This window comes from Paroedura picta, chromosome 10 (assembly GCF_049243985.1).
Source record: "Paroedura picta isolate Pp20150507F chromosome 10, Ppicta_v3.0, whole genome shotgun sequence".
Classification (NCBI taxonomy): domain Eukaryota; kingdom Metazoa; phylum Chordata; class Lepidosauria; order Squamata; family Gekkonidae; genus Paroedura; species Paroedura picta.
Window position 1 is genome coordinate 81,955,559 of NC_135378.1, and position 18,213 is coordinate 81,973,771.

Genomic DNA, 18,213 nt, shown 5'->3' on the forward strand with positions numbered 1-18,213 from the left:
ACATTTAAGTGTGCAACAAGGAGGGAATGCACTTAATAAACCAACCCTCAAAAAACAAAAAAACAAAAAAGGAAAACGCCTTCTGGAGAAATCAGCGGCTTCTCTAAAGTACTTTTATTTCCAGCCAAAACACAAGACTTAATTTTATGCACGCACACCCAATTTTGAACCAGACCAAACCCCACACATGCACTCCAATGGGCACCCAGTTAACAAGCCAGCTCCCGTGTTCGGCTTCAGAGCGTACTCCTTTGCGCATACCGTGCAGCCCACCCTCCCCCTCCCCCAGGGCAACATCCCCCATCCTGGCCTGATACAGATACAACCCTGCCAACTAAGAAAACCAGAGCCAGGTCCTGAGAAGCAGGCCTTCCTCTCACTACCCCCTGGAATGAGGATCAGCCCCCTCTACCCGCCAGCAGACCTGTGGCATCTACACCCTTCGCCTGGGCCCTGAGAGTTTCCGCCTGCTCAATCAAAGCTACTGGCAGCATCACATCTGTAACCACCTCTCTTTAGGAACAGGGCTATGCTACAGCTTTTGGGGTCCCAACTATGCTACTGGTGTACGTACTATAGTAGAAGCTTACTGATGGACAGCTCAACGTTTTAATTTTGGGGTTTTCTTTTTTTAAACATACGACAGATTACGCACAAACAATTGGTGGGGTTTCAGGTAGAGCTGCTGGTTTTCTTCTTTGAAAGGCAATTCAGAAAACAAAGTGTCCTGTAGATTTTATCCTTGCTAGTTACAGGAACTCCTGCATTCCAGCGCTAGGAAAAGTGTGCAAATGAAATGCATATTTATCCTGTGGAGAAAGCGAGAAGACTGGATTAAGGAAGGGGAAGTTGCCTCATTTCAATGCCCTCCCCCTTTCCTGACCGTTTGCCTCGAACAGTCTCATAGCTTCCTTGGATGTGTCCGAGAATCCCAAACTCAGTGTTTCTTGCTTCTTCCTATGATCAGCTGGAATTTCTCTTCCCAAAACATAAAAATTGTGCATTTTTTATAGTTTCTCCCTTACACAAAGCCTTTAAAAAATTTTTTGCACATGAGATCCCTTGCTACAATTCTAAATTTGTAGGCCTTCCGTCAGCCTACTCCAAGGCCATTAACAGTATGGTATTCCCAAGTGAAAAAAAATGATAATCTGTATTAAGAACAGAGGCAAGAATTGGGGAATGAGATCGCACAAATGTGTCTAGTAGCTCCTCAAGAGGCCCAACAAGATTTTGGTACAAGCAACGTAAAATGTAATCGGTTTGATTAGATTAGCTCTGATTTGGGAAAGCTCACAACCCCAAAATCTTGTTAGGTCATAAGTGCTACGAGATTTTGCGTAGCTTCAGAGGGTAGCCATATTGGTTAGTCCGCTGCTAATCAACATGGCTGCCCTCTGAAACTACACAAAACAAGTATCCTTCCAGGCAAAATATCCTCAATGTCTTGTGAAAAAAACGGGAGCAAGCAGAAATTTGAGGGTGGCAGCAAGCAATCCCATGCACAGGCCGAGAACCCCACTGCACATCCCTTTAATCCACATGGCTCACAGCAAAACTGGCGGCATGAACTGGCCAGTTCACACACTTCTCTCATGGCAACCCCATCTGTGCAGTGAGCTTACACACGTGCCTTCTCCAGCACCGAACCATTTGTCTGTGTGGTTCACCAAACAAAATACCATCTAGCTCAGGGGTAGTCAACCTGTGGTCCTCCAGATGTTCATGGACTACAATTCCCATGAGCCCCTGCCAGCGTTTGCTGGCAGGGGCTCATGGGAATTGTAGTCCATGAACATCTGGAGGACCACAGGTTGACTACCCCTGATCTAGCTTGTTTCTTTGATTTTTGTGTGTGTGTGTCTTTCCCCCACTGCAAAACGGTTTTAATCTGGCTTTCTAAAGTTGGTCGCTGCAGTACAGACCATGCGTGAAAACACAGGCCCTTGCTGGAAAACCAAGGAGATCGTGTGCTTGCCACAGCTGCAGTCGCTCAAGAAAGACTCCACCAACCCAGCTTCCTAAAAGATTGCGTTTTCCCGTAAGGAGGAGTCAGTTGGCTGTGGTACTCACCTAAACTTTGGGAATTATGCTATTGTCACTGGCAACCATTTTTTCTGCTTGGTGATGAATTCAGGAACAATTCAATGTATCTATGCTCTGCAGGAAAAGAGAGGGACAAGATGGAGTGAAAACTGGTGATCTGAAGCTTAGCAATCTCTGATGTCACGTTGACCTATGCAGCTCTGCTTGGCAGGGGCCTCCTTCTACTGTCGATGTTATTTCCTGCTAGGCCAAAAATTACGGATATCCTGCCTAACCCTAGAACAGCCTTTCTCAACATTTTTACTGTTGAGAAATGCCAAAACATTCTTCAGGCTTCAAGAAACCCCAGAAGTGGTGCAATTGGGCAGAACAGGGTTGGGAAGTAGAGCTGTGGACACGCCCACCTGGGGGCCCTCCCCTTCCCACCCCCTCCAGACCCAACATTGGCCATTTTGGGAGGGGGTGATGGGATTCACTCCCACCAACTTGGAAAACCCGGGGCCAGCAAGAAACCCCAGGGTTCCACAAAACCCAGGTTGAGAAAGCCTGCCCTAGTACGGTACTTCAGAATACTACGCGGTGTTTTGCCGGTTTAACCCAGGCAGCACTCACACTAATGGCCGCAGGAAGTCCCATCAAAGCACAGCAGATTATAAAGACCCTTTAGGGCCTCCAAGGCAACAGGCATTCGGAGGCCATTTGCCATTGCCTGCCTCTGCAGAGCACCCTGGACCTCCTGGAGAGGTCTCCCATCCAAGCATAAATCAGGGCTGATGGCTTAGCTTAGCCTGAGAGCCAGAATGGTGTAGTGGTTAAGAGCCGCAGCCTCTATGCGGGAGAGCTGGGTTTGATTTCCCGCTCCTCCTCCACGTACAGCCAGCTGGGTGACCTTGGGCCAGTCAGTTCTCTCAGCTCTCGGCCTCACCCACCTCACAGGGCGTCTGTGGTGGGGAGAGGAAGGGAAGGCGAATAGAAGCTGCTTTGAGACTCCTTTGGGTAGTGAAAAGGTTATTAAAAAGCCAACTCTACTACTACTTCCAAGAGCTGTTTAGCTTGCATGACTCCATTTAAACTCCCAGACAGGTCCAGAAAGGCCTGCTTCTCCCACCCAGCTTCTCCCTGACTGCTGCCGTTTGCCGCCCAGGGTGTTCAGAAGAGCGATCCTGGATCCTCCACTGTAGCAAGGCAGAGCTCTTCCAACAGGCCTGTGGTTGAGGCCAGGAATTTAATTCAGAATTTCATTTGAAAAATTACATTATCAACTTATCAGTGCAACTTTATACATGCGTGCCTGTTGTGGCCTGCCCTGAGCCAACCGGGAAGAGCGGCGTATAACAATAAAATTATTATTCCCTTTATTAATATCCTGCCTCTCTCCCACTGGGGATCCCCAAAAGGCTTATATTGTTCTCTTCCTCTTTAGCCCCCACAACCAGGCTGAGAAGGGCCCACCGCAAACCAAGCAAGTGTCCACGGCAGAGTAAGGATTCCACGCGCTTCGGATGGAGTGCCACGGCAGCCCAAGCCTCTCTCTCTCTGGGAAAATGACGCAGAGGTTACTTACGCACGTGAGACCTGTTCTTGGCCATAGCGGCAACAGCATCCTCGTGCGTCTCAAAATGCACGTCGGCTTCTCCTGTCGCTTTCCCGCTCGAGTTGTATTCCATGGTGATCCTCACCGGCTTCAGGGGAGCAAAAAACTGACAAAGAAAGCCAAAGGTATAAGCCTGGTTGGGCGGGAAGTCTGGTTGTATAACTTGTTTGGCTTGGAGCTCTTAAAAGCTGTACGTTAAGAGGAGGTCGTTAGGACCGGGGCCCAGCCCCTCCTGTGATCATTTATAAGAGAGTTACCTTTATGGACCTTTGATACTAATAGACCCAAATTATATGGCTTAAAATATAAAGTATAAGGTATATAAAATATAAGAATTTGGTAGTGGGTTGAAGACTTTGTTTGTATCCCTGAAAAAAAAACCCAATTAAGAAATAAGTTGACTGAGGAAGTAAAATACGAAAACGAGGTTTGTATACCGAGGAACTCGTTCTGAATAAAGCTTTTTGCCATCCTCGTGTGAATGGAGGCAGCAAGGACCCCAAAGAGGTACAAACAACATATGATTAAAAACAAGCACGACTAACAGAACTTGTTCTGAGGTTTCCAATGTCCTACATGCCACTCAAAATCAGCCCCGCTGCAAGAAGCCAGGCTGCGTTCGGACTCAAGAGCTGACCCCCTTGGGCAAGGGAGAGCTAGCGACCGGCCCAGTGGGATTCTTGCCTCTGCTTCAAGAATTTGGAGCTGCAGCAGGAGGGCAGGTGGAAATTCTGTTCAGGATGAGGTGAAAGCTGACAAAATAACTATGAACAAAGAGGGAATCTTCTTTATGGAAAATGAAAGCCAAAATGAGGTCCGGTATACAGCTCGTTTTCAAGGGAACGTCTTCCTCAGTGACTTCTGCTTCTTCAGTGATTCTAACCATATATTCGGGACCAGACTCAATGAATATCCAACTATAGAGTATCCCAGTGGACCTCTGGTTCCAGTTGTTTTTGGACGGGGGTCCAGAAGTAGGCTGTTTTGCCTTTCATTTTTTAAGGATAAAGAAGATTCTCTGTTTGTGGCCATTTCGTCAGCTTTCTTAGCCAGCAGAAATTCTGTTTAAACAGCACAAGGCCAAATTAACTGCCCATTCCTTGAATCCTGTCCCCTAGGATTGTTGTAAGGCACAACTGAGAGATACTAGTAGGCAGTCTGAACCGTTAAGATCTGAGTCCAGTTCAATCTTAAGAGTTTCAGAGTATAACCCTTTGAGAGTGAAAGCTCCCTTACCACCGAACAGAAAGATCTCTGGCTCTCAAAAAGCTTATACTGTAGAAATCTCACTGGCCTTTAAGGTGGTCCTGGACTCAAATCTGATAGTTCTGCTGCAGAGGAACCCAGGCTGTGTGCATGCCACTTATGCAAAAGATTCCAGAACCCAGCCCCTAGGGCGATTTAATGCAACTCTACAGAAAGGTGAAATGGTCCAGGATGGTTAAAAGGATCTTACCCCTAAGGTAAAGGTAAAGGTATCCCCTGTGCAAGCACTGGGTCATGTCTGACCCTTGGGGTGAAGCCCTCCAGCGTTTTCATGACAGACTCAATACGGGGTGGTTTGCCAGTGCCTTCCCCAGTCATACCGTTTACCCCCCAAGCAAGCTGGGTACTCATTTTACCGACCTCGGAAGGATGGAAGGCTGAGTCAACCTTGAGCCGGCTGCTGGGATTGAACTCCCAGCCTCATGGGCAGAGCTTTCAGACTGCATGTCTGCTGCCTTACCACCGTGCACCACAAGAGGCTCTACTTACATTTATAATATCCTGGGCAGTGGCTTGGAAAGGCAAACCCCTCAAGTGAACAAAATGAAGTGAGGAGAAGCTCCCGGATTCCGACACCTCTCGAGGCTTTTCGAACGCTGGCTTAAAGATGTCTGCAGAATTGGGGGGTGGGTGCGGGTGGGAAAAAGACTATCAATTAACACACACAAATTACATTCATGGGCTGCCCTCTCCCTCCCCGATGCATCATGTGTGGAAAGGAAAAAAGCCTGTGTGCAAACGTACCGTTCTCAGTGTCACTTTCGTACGCTGGTCTCAAGGCGTCACAGAATTCGGTCTCCTCAAAAACCGGTTCAGGGTCTTGGTTCATTGACGAGTAACCCATCATTTTCCTACCCCGGTAAAAACCATTGTGTGTACGCACTTCACTCCTCTGGCTTGGAAATATTTCTATATAGCTAGGGGATTCAAACAGTGAGAGGCGTTAGATCAGGGGTAGTCAAACTGCACCCCTCCAGATGTCCGTGGACTACAATTTCCAGTCCATGAATTGCAGTCCATGAACATCTGGAGGGCCACAGGTTGACTACCCCTGTGTTAGATTATTAGAATTGATCAAAAACGCACTTCTGACAGATGCAGACATGATTTAGGCACTGCCGAAAACTGTAGTTAGAATCAGGCTTTCTCAACCAGGGTTTTGTGAAACCCTGGGGTTTCTTGACAGCCCTGGAAGAATTTCCTAAACAGGTTTAGCGGGAGATATGACCATACATGGTCATGTCCACCCAATCCCCTTCCCAAAATGGCCAATTATTGGCCTGGAGGAGGTGGGAAGAGGAGGGGCCCTGGGTGGGTGTGTCCACAGCTGTGCTTCTTAACCATATTCTGCACGATGATGCCACTTCTGAGGTTTCTTGAAGCCTGAAAAATGTTTTCAAGGGCTTCTCAACGATAAAAATGTTCAAAAACCCTTAGAGGAAGCTGGTTTGGCATGGTAATTAGACCAGCTGGCAAATGAGAATCAGAAGCCAGGGGAAGAAGTGAGCTAATGAGCTACATTTTGGCATGGTTTCCCAACTGATAAGCCATTATTTATGGCATCACAGACACCGGAGTGAATTCCAAGGGCCATTCAGCACAATGAGCAATGTTGCTAAATGTTTGCAGTAACTTTTAAGGCACTTGCAGAGCCAGTTTGGTGCAGTTGTTAGGAGTGCGGACTTCTAATCTGGCATGCTGGGTTCGATTCTGCGCTCCCCCACATGCAACCAGCTGGGTGACCTTGGGCTCACCACGGCACTGATAAAACTGTCCTGACCGGGCAGTGATATCAGGGCTCTCTCAGCCTCACCCACTTCACAGGGTGTCTGTTGTGGGGAGAGGAAAGGGAAGGCGACTGTAAGCCGCTTTGAGCCTCCTTCGGGTAGAGAAAAGCGGCATATAAGAACCAACTCTTCTTCTTCAGTAATATCAGGGCTCTCTCAGCCTCACCCACCCCACAGGGTGTCTGTTGTGGGGAGAGGAAAGGGAAGGTGACTGTAAGCCGCTTTGAGCCTCCTTCGGGTAGAGAAAAGTGGCCTATAAGAACCAACTCTTCTTCTTCTTCTTCTATCAAACCTCTCATCTGCTTTAACCATGCCAATGTACCTGCTGCCTTGAGAGCTAATGGGACAGACCCAAATACAGCCCCACCCACTCTCTCCCATACCTGGCCTGGGTGACCACCTTCCAATAGGCACCTACCGGTTCCCAATCTCCTCCCTATGCTTCAACAGCGCCTGATTAGCCATTTCCTGTGTAGCGAACTGCACAAAGGCCTCTCCTGTTTTCCGCCTTCCCCTGTGGTCCATGACAAACGTTATGTCGACGATGGTCAAGCCTGCAAGAGAAGACATTGGTTCTGTCTTCGTATCGGCGAGCCCCATGGCCCTTTCGTTGCAAGAGAAGCCTAGCCAGCCCATGTTCTCACAGGAAACACCAAGCAAGTGGAAACACAGTAGGGGTGAAACGCTTGAGTGCTTATTTCTCGCTCGAATGCAAAAATATAGCATATTTGTACTGGTCTCCACATCTCATATGAAGGTTTGACATGGAGGAAGAAGCCAGAGTTGTTCTACGCAACAGGGCCAACCTCCCACTTAAGTATTTGCAAATTATCTGAAGCTGGGGATGGACAGCAGGTAAGCCACTGGGCAGAGTAACATTCAATGCAGGATCAGCTGAGAGCATCAAGGATGAGGATCTGCCCGGCTCACTGTATCTAAAGAAGCGCACATGCAGCGCATGAAATACTGAGAATTAAACTGGGTGCCATTCGACGCAAACTTTGATCGGCCCCAACAACCCCGTGGGTCATATTAGGCAGGTGGAGGTCACCCAGTGAGGCTGAAGGCAAAATGGGGATTTCCCCCTCCCCCAGGCAGCCTACAGCACCACACTGGCACAGGGACCGAGAATCAGCTCTTGCGCTCCACACGCACACAACCTCGGACTTCCTCCGGTCCCCGCAACCCCTTGCCCGCTCCACACGGTTACCCGAAAAAAACTCAGAAATGTCCGCTTCGACGCAGCTATAAGGAAGGCCTCGCAGGCGCACGACCCCGTCGTTGCTCACGGAAGTTGAAGTGGACTGCAAGCTTTTCATGATGGCTTCGACGTCCTCGTTGTGGATTTCAAACACTGCAGTGGGGAAAGAATACCTCCATGAGAACCAGACATTTAAATCAATAATCTGTGCTGGATCCTGTGGTTCGCTCCGCCCTCCAGGGATTCCCGCCAGCTTACCACCCCTGCTGCAGACCCAAAGAGCCATTCCCAAGGGGCCACTGATACTGATGGTCATTTAATTCACTGGTACCCTACTTCTGTCCCCAAGGGGGACCCCAAGTGGACTATCACATTCTCCTCTCCTCCATTTTATCCTCACAGCAACCCTGTGAGGTAGGGTAGGCTGAGAGTGCACGAGCATCCCCAAAATCACCCACTGGCAATGGGAAGACAAACCAGCTTCTAGCCCAATGTTCTCACCACCGCAGGTGGACACTGCAGCACTGTCCAGGAGACCACTAATTGATTTATTTCAGCATAAGCACCGCAGGCTGCAACCTAGCCTAGCAGCTGTATTAAGGAGGCTGAGCTGGTAAACACATCTGTATGGTGTTCCAGGGACATCAGCAATGAGAAAGATCCAGGGCCTGGGGATCAAGCCCTATGAGGAAAGGCTGAGGGACTTGGGAATGTTCAGCCTGGAGTAGAGGAGGCTGAGAGGGGATAAGATGAAAGGGTTGTCACTTGGAGGATGGCAGGGAAAGGTTGGCAGCAGAAGAGAGGACTCGCAGGAATGGGTTTTAAACTATGTGTGGAATAGATATCAGGGGCGGAAATTCCACTGTCAGTCTAGTTCAGCAGTGGAATGGGCTGCCTAAGGAGGTGGGGAGCTCCCCCTCACAGGCAGTCTTCCAGCAGTAGCCGGACAAATCCTTCTTCTGGATGCTTGAGGCTGATCCTACACTGAACAGGGGGTGGGACTAGATGGCCTGCATGGGCCCTTCCCACTCTAGGATTCTAAATCAAGAACTGCAGACACTGAGGATTCAATAGCTACCGGTATGCAGGCCAATGGAAAGATTCCCCTTAGCAGATGTAAAATGTTTTGGAAATATTACGCCCCTCTTCTGCTGTGTCTCTGTGCTGCATTTCCCCCTCTCAGCTCACAGATCTATGCATCTCAGGATACATTTAACAATCAGATGAAATCAGAACACAACTTGCCTTCCACGTAGCGCTGGCCCAGATACCTACGATGCTTCTCCAGGGCCTTCTGCACATCCTGTTCAGACTCCAGTTCCACCAGAGCATCTCCTCTGCGTTTCCCATCACGGTTTAAGAGGAAGTGTATACCGTTCACGCCGTTTCGGATCTTGCTGCCTAGGAACAGATCAGGCATGAAATATAGAAGAATTGGTTCTTATATGCCGCTTTTCTCTACCTGAAGGAGTCTCAAAGCGGCTTACCATCTCCTTCCCATTCTTCTCCCCACAACAGACACCCTGTGAGGGAGTTGAGGCTGAGAGAGCCCTGATATTACTGAAGAAGGAGAAGAGTTGGTTCTTATATGCCGCTTTTCTCTACCCGAAGGAGTCTCAAAGCGGCTTACAATCGTCTTCCCTTCCTCTCCTCACAACAGATACCCTGTGAGGTGGGTGAGGCTGAGAGAGCCCTGGTATTCCTGCTCGGTCAGAACAGCTTTATCAGTGCCGTGGCGAGCCTAAGGTTACCCATCTGGCTGCATGTGGGGGATTGCGGAATCGAACCCGGCATGCCAGATTAGAAGTCCGCACTCCTAACCACTACACCAAGCTGGTGAGATCAGAGATGTCCTTTCCTGTTGTGATATCCTGGTTCAGACTCCAAAACATGCTCATTGTGTTTTGCAACACAAAAAGTCTCCCAAAAGGCACTTTTGTTTTCACTGTCAGGTTAGGCAAACATCTGGGGACTCAAAGACCATTTTCCATATTATGCTTCTTTTGGGTAGAAAAGAACGCAATGTAAGTAAATTACTACTGCCAGCAAATGCACAAACACATTTCACTTGTTGCTCATGCACCAAAAACCCACAACCGCAACTAGTTCTATACAACGAAATACTTGCACACATGTGATGATCAATACAGAGCTACTGAACTATCTCCAACTGGAAAAAAGTAGCTGCATAAGAAAAACATGATCTTTGAAAAGGGCTCAAAATGCATTTTTTAGTGAGGCAGAAAAGAATGCAGATTTTAGTATGGTTATTTAGGAAGAAGGTAAAGGTAAAGGTATCCCCTGTGCAAGCACCGAGTCATGTCTGACCCTTGGGGTGACGCCCTCCAGCGTTTTCATGGCAGACTCAATACGGGGTGGTTTGCCAGTGCCTTCCCCAGTCATTACTGTTTACCCCCCAGCAAGCTGGGTACTCATTTTACCAACCTCGGAAAGATGGAAGGCTGAGTCAACCTTGAGCCGGCTGCTTGGATCGAACTCCCAGCCTCATGGGCAGAGCTTCAGACTGCATGTCTGCTGCATTACCACTCCATGCCACAAGAGGCTCTTGTTATTTAGAAATAAATTATATTAATTAGCCAAAACTCCCAAATGCAGTCGATGCAAATTGCTCTGCATAATGAGCAGTCTCATGCCCTCCAAAAACAAAGCAGTTTTACAGCTTGACCCTTACTCTGCCTTCTTGGAAACCGGTCTGAATGACTTCAAGGGGACTTGGTCCCCAGGTATATTTAGAATTGTATCCCTAGACGTCCTCTCGTGACACCCTGAGGAGCAACAGGTACCTGCAAAGAAGTTGAGCACATCTTCCTCAGTGCAGGAGTAAGGCAGACCCTGGGCTCGAATAAGATACACGTTGTCTTCTTCGGGCTTGGATGGAGGCAGCTCGTATTCCGAGAGGGAAGGATTCTGAAACTCATTCTGAAACGGGTTGCCGGGCTCCTATGAAGAGAGAGTGTTGTTTCATTGCTATAACACGACAAAAAGGCCAAGCGTATTATACCAGGCTATAACTATTCATATATATTCTCTTTCCTCATCCACCCCAGGGGAGCAGCTTATACACCTCCCATCCTCCATTTTACCCTCCCAATACCTCCCACCCCCCATTAAGAAAGAATGACTGGCTCAAGGTGGCCCTTCAAGCTTCCAAGGCAGAGTGGGGGTTCAAATGTGGCTCCTGCCAGGACTTAGTGCCACAGGGACTAGGGATGCATGAGCATGACCATCTGCCTTGTTGGGTGGCACAGCGCTTAAAGAAAAGTGGAAGGAATAGATTTAGAAAAGGGGTCCATCTGGGAAACCTGCAAAAGGCCCTTTCTGGTCTCCTAACAACACCAACAAGCATCTAGTGCAGGGATTCCCAAGGGGTTACATGGCATTTCCCAGATGTTTGGGTGGCTACTGACATCACTGGATCCCACTTCCCCTGTTGCTCTACAGGCCTGGCCTCTTTCTCCACAGTGGAAAGCATTGTAAATGATCGATCGATCGGTTGGCTCTTGCATCTTATTTCTCTGAAGGGGCCTGTCACCACTTCCGGGGTTCCTCAAGGCCTGAAAACAGCCTCAGGGGTTCCTCTGCAGCCAAGAGGTTGGGAAAGGCTGGGCTAGCGAGCTGGCGATCCATCTGCAACACAATCTGAGCCACAAAATCTTTCGGAGCATGGTCTCAACATCAGCCTATACATGCGTGGGGAATTTCACTAACACATTAAGTTATGGAAGGCCAAGGTTGCCTGTCCGCTAGGCCTCCTGGACGCTACTCTTCACATTAAGCATGCATTGAAACAAGAGCCAGTTTGGTGTAGTGGTTAGGAGTGCGGACTTCTAATCTGGCATGCCGGGTTTGATTCTGCACGCCCCCACATGCAGCCAGCTGGGTGACCTTAGGCTCGCCACGGCACTGATAAAGCTGTTCTGATTGAGCAGTGATATCAGCGCTCTCTCAGCCTAACCTCCCTCACAGGGTGTCTGTTGTGGGGAGAGGAAAGGGAAGGCGACTGTAAGCCGCTTTGAGCCTCCTTCGGGTAGGGAAAAGCGGCATACAAGAACCAACTCTTCTTCTTTTTTGTAAAACGGCACTTGTTTCCTCTCATCTGTGCACACAGGCCACATAGTCAACTGTAGATTAGAACTATTATGCCTGTTTTTTTTTAAAGAGGTCTTTAGATTTGTACAAAATGCTAAAACGGTGCAGGGAGATTTGACATTGTGTTCAATGACCCTGAACTTCAGGCACAGGCCAGACAACCTCTGTGCCTATGACTTTGTCAGCGTGTCTGAGAATGCCTTTCTCAAGGTCATGCAAGGAAAGGGGAAAGGACACCGCTGAGAGCAACCAGATCAAGCCGCTAGAATCAGGGGTAGTCAAACTGTGGCCCCTCCAGATGTCCATGGACTACAATTCCCATGAGCCCCTGCCAGCGTTTGCTGGCAGGGGCTCATGGGAATTGTAGTCCATGGACATCTGGAGGACCATAGGTTGACTACCCCTGCCTTAGTGCCTGAGAAAAAAAACTCTTGTTCCTGAGTTCAGTACCACTTTCATGCCTCATATTCAAAAGCGCCAACATCACTTGAGATGCTTGTTGCACCCACAATTTGCTCTTTCCTCGCCTTGATTTCAAGCACAGGGTGAATTCCAGAGCAGTGAAAGGCAGGCAAACAAGGAGGAGGTGTTGCCTTGGAGCCAGGAGACTATAGCCAACTATTTCATGAAATAAAGTGATGACGCCAAAGATTCCAAATGTACAATTTGCAAGGAAGGGGGAGAAAGGGGGGTTTGAACAGGCTGCAGAAAATGATATTGCAAGCTTCAAATATGTTGGGATTTTTGGACTCAAGCTTTTCTGCCCATGTCCCTGACTTCCGCCCCAAAGTCCAGCCCTGACAGCTTCACTGGTGAGATCCCGTTTGTGAAAGAGACCAAGCTTCCGATCCACAAAGCACCCTGGGAAACCCCACTACAGACAACCTAGCCTATTTCCAAGGAAAGACCCATCAACTTTGGCTTCTTTAATGCCTTCGGTGTGCTATTACACCAACCAAGTTTTATTTTAGGTGTGAGCTTTGGTGGGCATGCACACTTGTCTGAGGAAGTGTACATGCACACCAAAGCTCATCCCTTGAATATAACTTTGTTGGTCTTAAAGGTGCCACAGGACTCAAGATTTGTTCTGCTGCTTCGGACCAACATGGCCACCCGCTTGAATCTCGGTTGTGCTATAATTGTCTTGTTTATCGTTTTAGCTGTAAACCCCCTCATGCCACTCTCTTATTATTGAAATATCTCATTTGCCTTGAGTCCCCATGGGAAAAGCAGATTATAAAGATACATAAATAAAAATTTCTTCCCCACTTTTACCTACAATGGGGGGCCCAAAAGCAGCTTATATAATTAACCTCTCGGTTTTATCCTCAAAACCACCCGGTGAGGTAGGTTAGGCTGACAGTGTCCGGTTGGCCCAAGGTTATTCAAGCAGGTTGCTGTGACAGAATGAGGTTCAAACTTATGTCTTTCAGGTCCTAACCTGCCAACTAACCATTACAGAGAGAAAGTGTGGTATAGTGATTAAGGATGGCAGACTTATCTGGAGACCCAAGTTTGATTCCCCACTCCTCCATGTGAAGCCTGCTGGGTGACCTTGGGCCAGTCACAGTTCTCTCTGAACTCTCTCAGCCCCACCTACTTCACAGGGTGTCCATTGTGGGAATCAAACGGGTAGAGGAAAGTGGGGTGCAAAAAAAAAAAAAAGTTTTTCTAATCTGTTCTAACATACAGGAATCCATCTTCTCTCACGAGAGCCAGCTTAGTGTTGCGGTTAAGATCAGCGGTCTATAATACGATGAGCTGGGATTGGCTCCCCACTCCTCCACATGCAGCCAGCTCGGTGACCTTGGGCTAGTCTGGGCTCCCTTAGAGCTGTTTATCACAGAGCAATTCTCTTTGGGCTCTTTCAGCCACACCTACCTCACAGGGTGTTTGATGTGAGGAGAGGAAAGGAGACCCAAGTTTGATTCCCCACTCCTCCTCCACGTGAAGCCCGCTGAGTGACCTTGGGTCAGTCACAGTTCTCTCTGAACTCTCTCAGTCCCGCCTGCCTCACAAGGTGCCAGCTTTGCTGCATATACACCCCAACAACACAATCACTGGACCTATCATACCAACTCAGGCACATTCACTTGCATATCTTCTAACATTACATATGTAACATTAAATGCCACCAATGCCCTTCAGTTCTCTACAACCCTATTCCAAAGGATAAATGGACACAAATGAGACTTCAAGAACCACAGACTTGAGAAACCTGTAGGAGCACATTTTAACCTCCCAGGACACTCAATGGGGGATCTCAAAGTAGCTGTTTTATGGCAAAGAAATTTCAGAAACAAACTGGAATGGGAGAATTACAAGCAATTAAAAGTAATTAAAATAGTTAGGATAATGGAAGCCCCCCAGGGCTTAACAAAGATATCAGATTCTTATCTCAATACACATGCTAAGTCACTCAGCCCTCACTTATGCCCAAAATTAAACTTTGTTTGTCTTAACTGTGTCACTGGATTCAAACTTAATTCTCAGTTACATGCATCTTGACGCTAATCAACCCTTCCTGGCAACTATCACACACCCCCATTTGTAACAGTTGAAGAAGTCTTGTTTCAATGTATCTGCAGAAGTGTGCATGCACTCTGAAGCTTACATCCACAATTAAATTTTGTTGGTTCCTAAAGATACCACTGGATCCAAAATTTGTCCTGTGGGGGGAAAGGAAGTTAATGTGATTGTAAGTGGCTTTGAGACTCCTCACAGTAGATAAAATTACTAAACTTAATTCTCCTTCATATGACTAACCTAAATAAACAAAAAAGCCTCTCTCATTATGTTCTTGGGGGTATAAAGCTGAATATCCTAACAAACTTGGAAATAGTCGCATAAGCTACTCTGAACTCCTCAGGTGAAAACGCCAGCATGACACAGCAATCAGAGTACCAAAAAATTGTAGACCCAGGTTTGAATCCTCACTATGTCACAAAGGCAGCTAGAGGCCAGTCACAAATATTCAGAAAGAGCTTTGTTTTTATATCTTGCTTTTTACTACCCAAAGAACTGTCAAAGTGGCTTACAATTAACTTTCCTTTCCTCTCCCCACAACAAACACCCTGTGAGGTAGGGTGGGGCTGAAAGAGCCCGAAGAGAACTGCTCTGTGAAAAACACCTCTAAGGGAGCCCAGACTAGCCCAAGGTCACCGAGCTGGCTGCAAGCGGAGAAGTGAGGAAATCAAACCTGGCGATCTGGATTACAGGTCACCGCTCTTTAACTACAACACCAAGCTGGCTCTCATGAGACCAAGATGGATTCCTGTATGTCTATCCTTTCTAGTTAGAACAGATTAGAAAAACTGTTTTTTTTTTTTTGCACCTCACTTTCCTCTACCCGTTTGAATCCCACAATGAACACCTTGTGAAGTAGGTGGGCTGAGAGAGCTCTGAGAGAACTGTGACTGGCCCAAGGTCACCCAGCTGGCTGCACGCTTAAGAGAAATGAGGAAATCAAACCTGGCGCTCTGGATTACAGGTCACCCCTCTTTAACCACAACACCAAGCTGGCTCGCGGCCTGGCCTGGGCTAGTGGTTAAGCCTTTGGGGAGGGAATATATAAATATAAATAAATATTAATTAATTAAGCCATGCTCACAGCTCTTGCGGCCATGAAAGCCCAGCAAGGCCACACAGCTCTACCCTGAGATAAAGCAGGCCTAAATGAACCACACGCCTTCCCCCGACTCCAGGATCTCCCCAAAGACATCTAAACCAGGCCCAAGGGTGGCTCTCCAGAGGGCCGCGGACTACAACTCCCATCAGCCCCTGCCAGCGTGGCGCTGGCAGGGGCTGATGGGAGTTGTAGTCCACGGCCCTCTGGCGCGCCAATTCGGACCAAGAGAGCGAGCAAGCGGCCCCGCCATTCCGCCCCGGCCCCGCTTCCCGACCCTACCCGGCTGTAGCATCTCCCCGCGAGGCCCGGGGCCAGCAGCGAGCCCCGCAGGGCGCCGAAGCCAGGCAGCGGCCCGGCGGACCCGGCGAAGCCGCGGCTCTGCGTGGCTGCCCCGAGGAAGGCCAGGAGGCGGCGGCGGCGGCCGGCGGGGCCGAGGGCGGCGGCCGAGGAGGAGGAGGAAGCGGCGGCGGAGGCCGAGCAGGAGGAGGCGGAGGAGGCCGCGACGAGGGCGGCGGCGGTGGCGGGGCGGAGCGGGAGGCAGGCCGCGCCGGTCTGGCGGCAACTGGTGCAGCTACAGCCACAGCCCCGGAGCAGCGCGCCCAAGACCCAGCGCGTCCCGGCCATGGGAGACGGAGGCCCCGTCGCCGTCGTGGTCTCGCCCGCTCCTCCCGCCCCAACCGAGGCCTCAGGCACATGCGCCGCTCGCCCGGCAAGAGGAGCAGGAGGCGGAGGCGGAGCAGCAGCAGCGGGAGGAGGAGGCCGAGCGCGGAGCCACGGCGGCGGCGGAGGAGGAGCTGCGTCAGGGGGCGGCATCCCGCCAGGCCCAGGCCTCGCAAGCCCGCCCCTCGCGCTAGGCCGCGGCCGGCCTCTGAGGAGAGGCGTCGCGGGCGCTGAGAGGGAAGCAGGCCCGGCCGGGCTTAGGGAGAGAGAGGGAGAGGCAGTCAGCGGCCGCCGCCTTTATTAATGGAGGTCGGGTTCGCCTCAGAGGAGGAAGCTCGAGCCCCTCATAATGGGGGAGGGGGGGGCGCAAGCAGTTGGAGGGCGCCGGGCCCCGCCTGGAGGTTGGCAAGCGAGACGGCCAGTGGAGTGGCGAACAGCGGCGGACCGTCATCGGGAGAGTTTGATTCTCCGCACGAGGGGAGTCCTTGGCCGGTCCCCGGTTCTCTTAGAGCTGTAGGTTGCAAAGCAGTTCTCTCGGAGCTCTCTCAGCCCCACCTCCCTCACAGGGTGCCTGCCGTGAGAGCCAGTTTGGCGGCGGGCTCTAATCTGGAGAGCCGGGTTTGATTCCCCGCTCCTCCGCATGGGCGGTCCTTGGTTTAGTACCAGTTCTCGAGCCTCTGGGGTGATGCGGGATATAAATTAAATAATAATTCACATAGAGATGTTGTAAAGCAGTTCTGTCAGAGCTCTCTCAGCCCCACATCCCTCACAGGTACCCACCGAGAGAGCTAGTTTGGCGGCGGGCTCTAATCAGGAGACTCAGGTTTGATTCCCCGCTCCTCCTCCACATGAGGCCAGCTGGGCTAGTCACAGTTCTCTTGGGGCTCTCTCAGCCTCACCTACCTCACATGGTGCCTGTTGTGACAGCTTGCTTGGTGTCATGGCTAAGAGTCAGCTTCTAAGATGGAGGACCGGGTTCGGCTTCCGCAAACCTCCTCCACATGCAGCCAGCGGGGTTACTTTAGGTCAGTTAGTTTTCTCAGAGCACTCTCAGCCTCACCTCCCTCTTAAGGTTGTCAATTGTGAGAGCCAGTTTGGTGTCATGGTTAAGAGTGGCAGGCTGCAATCTGGAGAACTGGGTTTGAATTTCTACTTCTCTACCTGCAGCCAGCTGGTGGAACCTTGGGCTAGTCCCAGTTCTTAGAGCTGTTCTCGCAGAGCAGTCCTGTCAGCCCTCTGAGCCCCACCTACCTCACAGGGTGCCTGTAGCCAGGAGAGGAAGGGAAAGGTCTTTCTAAGCCACTTAGAGACTCATTTTGGGTAGTGAAAAGCAGGGTATAAAAACCAACGGTTCTTTAATGTGAGGAGGGGAAGCAGAGCAGATTTGGCCCAGAAGCCTCCCCCTTAAGCTAGGGTTGCCAACTGAAGATCTGCTAGAATTACAACTGATCTGCAGACTACATAAATCACTTGTTTATTTATTCCTCATTTAAAAACAAAGCAAGAGTCCAGTGGCACCTGGATGCACTCTCCCAAGCTCCACCCTCAAATCTCCAGGTGCTTCCACACCTGGAGTAAGCAACCTTATAAGAGGCATGCTGGGATTGCCACCTTCCAGGTAGGGCACCTTGACTTAAACCCTATGCTACTGGACTCAAACTTTTCTCTGCTTCAGGCTGCCCTCCTGAATTTATTTTAAACACTTATTCCAGTTAGGGAGAAAATGGCTACTTTGAACTTCCTGGCATTATACCCCACCAAGGTCACTCCCGTCCATAAATTGCACCTTCCCAGGCTCCACCCACAAAACTCCAGTTATTTCCCAGCTGGAGTTCGCTACCCTAAGAGACATGCTAGGTTGGCCAGCTTCCTGGTGGAGCCTGGAGGTAGCAGGAATTACAGTTGACTGCAAGATTTACAG

General features: G+C 49.7%; 1 protein-coding gene across 1 annotated transcript; it reads right to left on the reverse strand.

Annotated features, from left to right (window-relative positions):
- Window positions 1-99: 99 nt before the first annotated feature.
- GRSF1 (G-rich RNA sequence binding factor 1) lies at window positions 100-16,526 on the reverse strand. Its single transcript, XM_077301154.1, has 10 exons — window positions 15,912-16,526; window positions 10,699-10,855; window positions 9,140-9,295; window positions 7,904-8,047; window positions 7,112-7,247; window positions 5,651-5,823; window positions 5,396-5,517; window positions 3,611-3,746; window positions 2,074-2,160; window positions 100-809 (listed from the first exon to the last, which is right to left on the reverse strand). Exons 1-9 carry the CDS (start codon window positions 16,443-16,445, stop codon window positions 2,099-2,101), a joined length of 1,620 nt encoding a protein of 539 aa, XP_077157269.1. The 5' UTR covers window positions 16,446-16,526; the 3' UTR covers window positions 100-809; window positions 2,074-2,098.
- Window positions 16,527-18,213: the final 1,687 nt, after the last annotated feature.

Coding starts and splice junctions, on each gene's coding strand:
- GRSF1 (XM_077301154.1), bottom strand. CDS start 16,445: ATGCCGCCCCCTGACGCAGCTCCTCCTCCGCCGCCGCCGTGGCTCCGC. Junction 9,296..10,698: donor TGTGCTCAACTTCTTTGCAG/GTACCTGTTGCT, acceptor ATCTGTTCCTAG/GCAGCAAGATCCGAAACGGC. Junction 5,824..7,111: donor AGGGAGGAGATTGGGAACCG/GTAGGTGCCTAT, acceptor TGAATCCCCTAG/CTATATAGAAATATTTCCAA.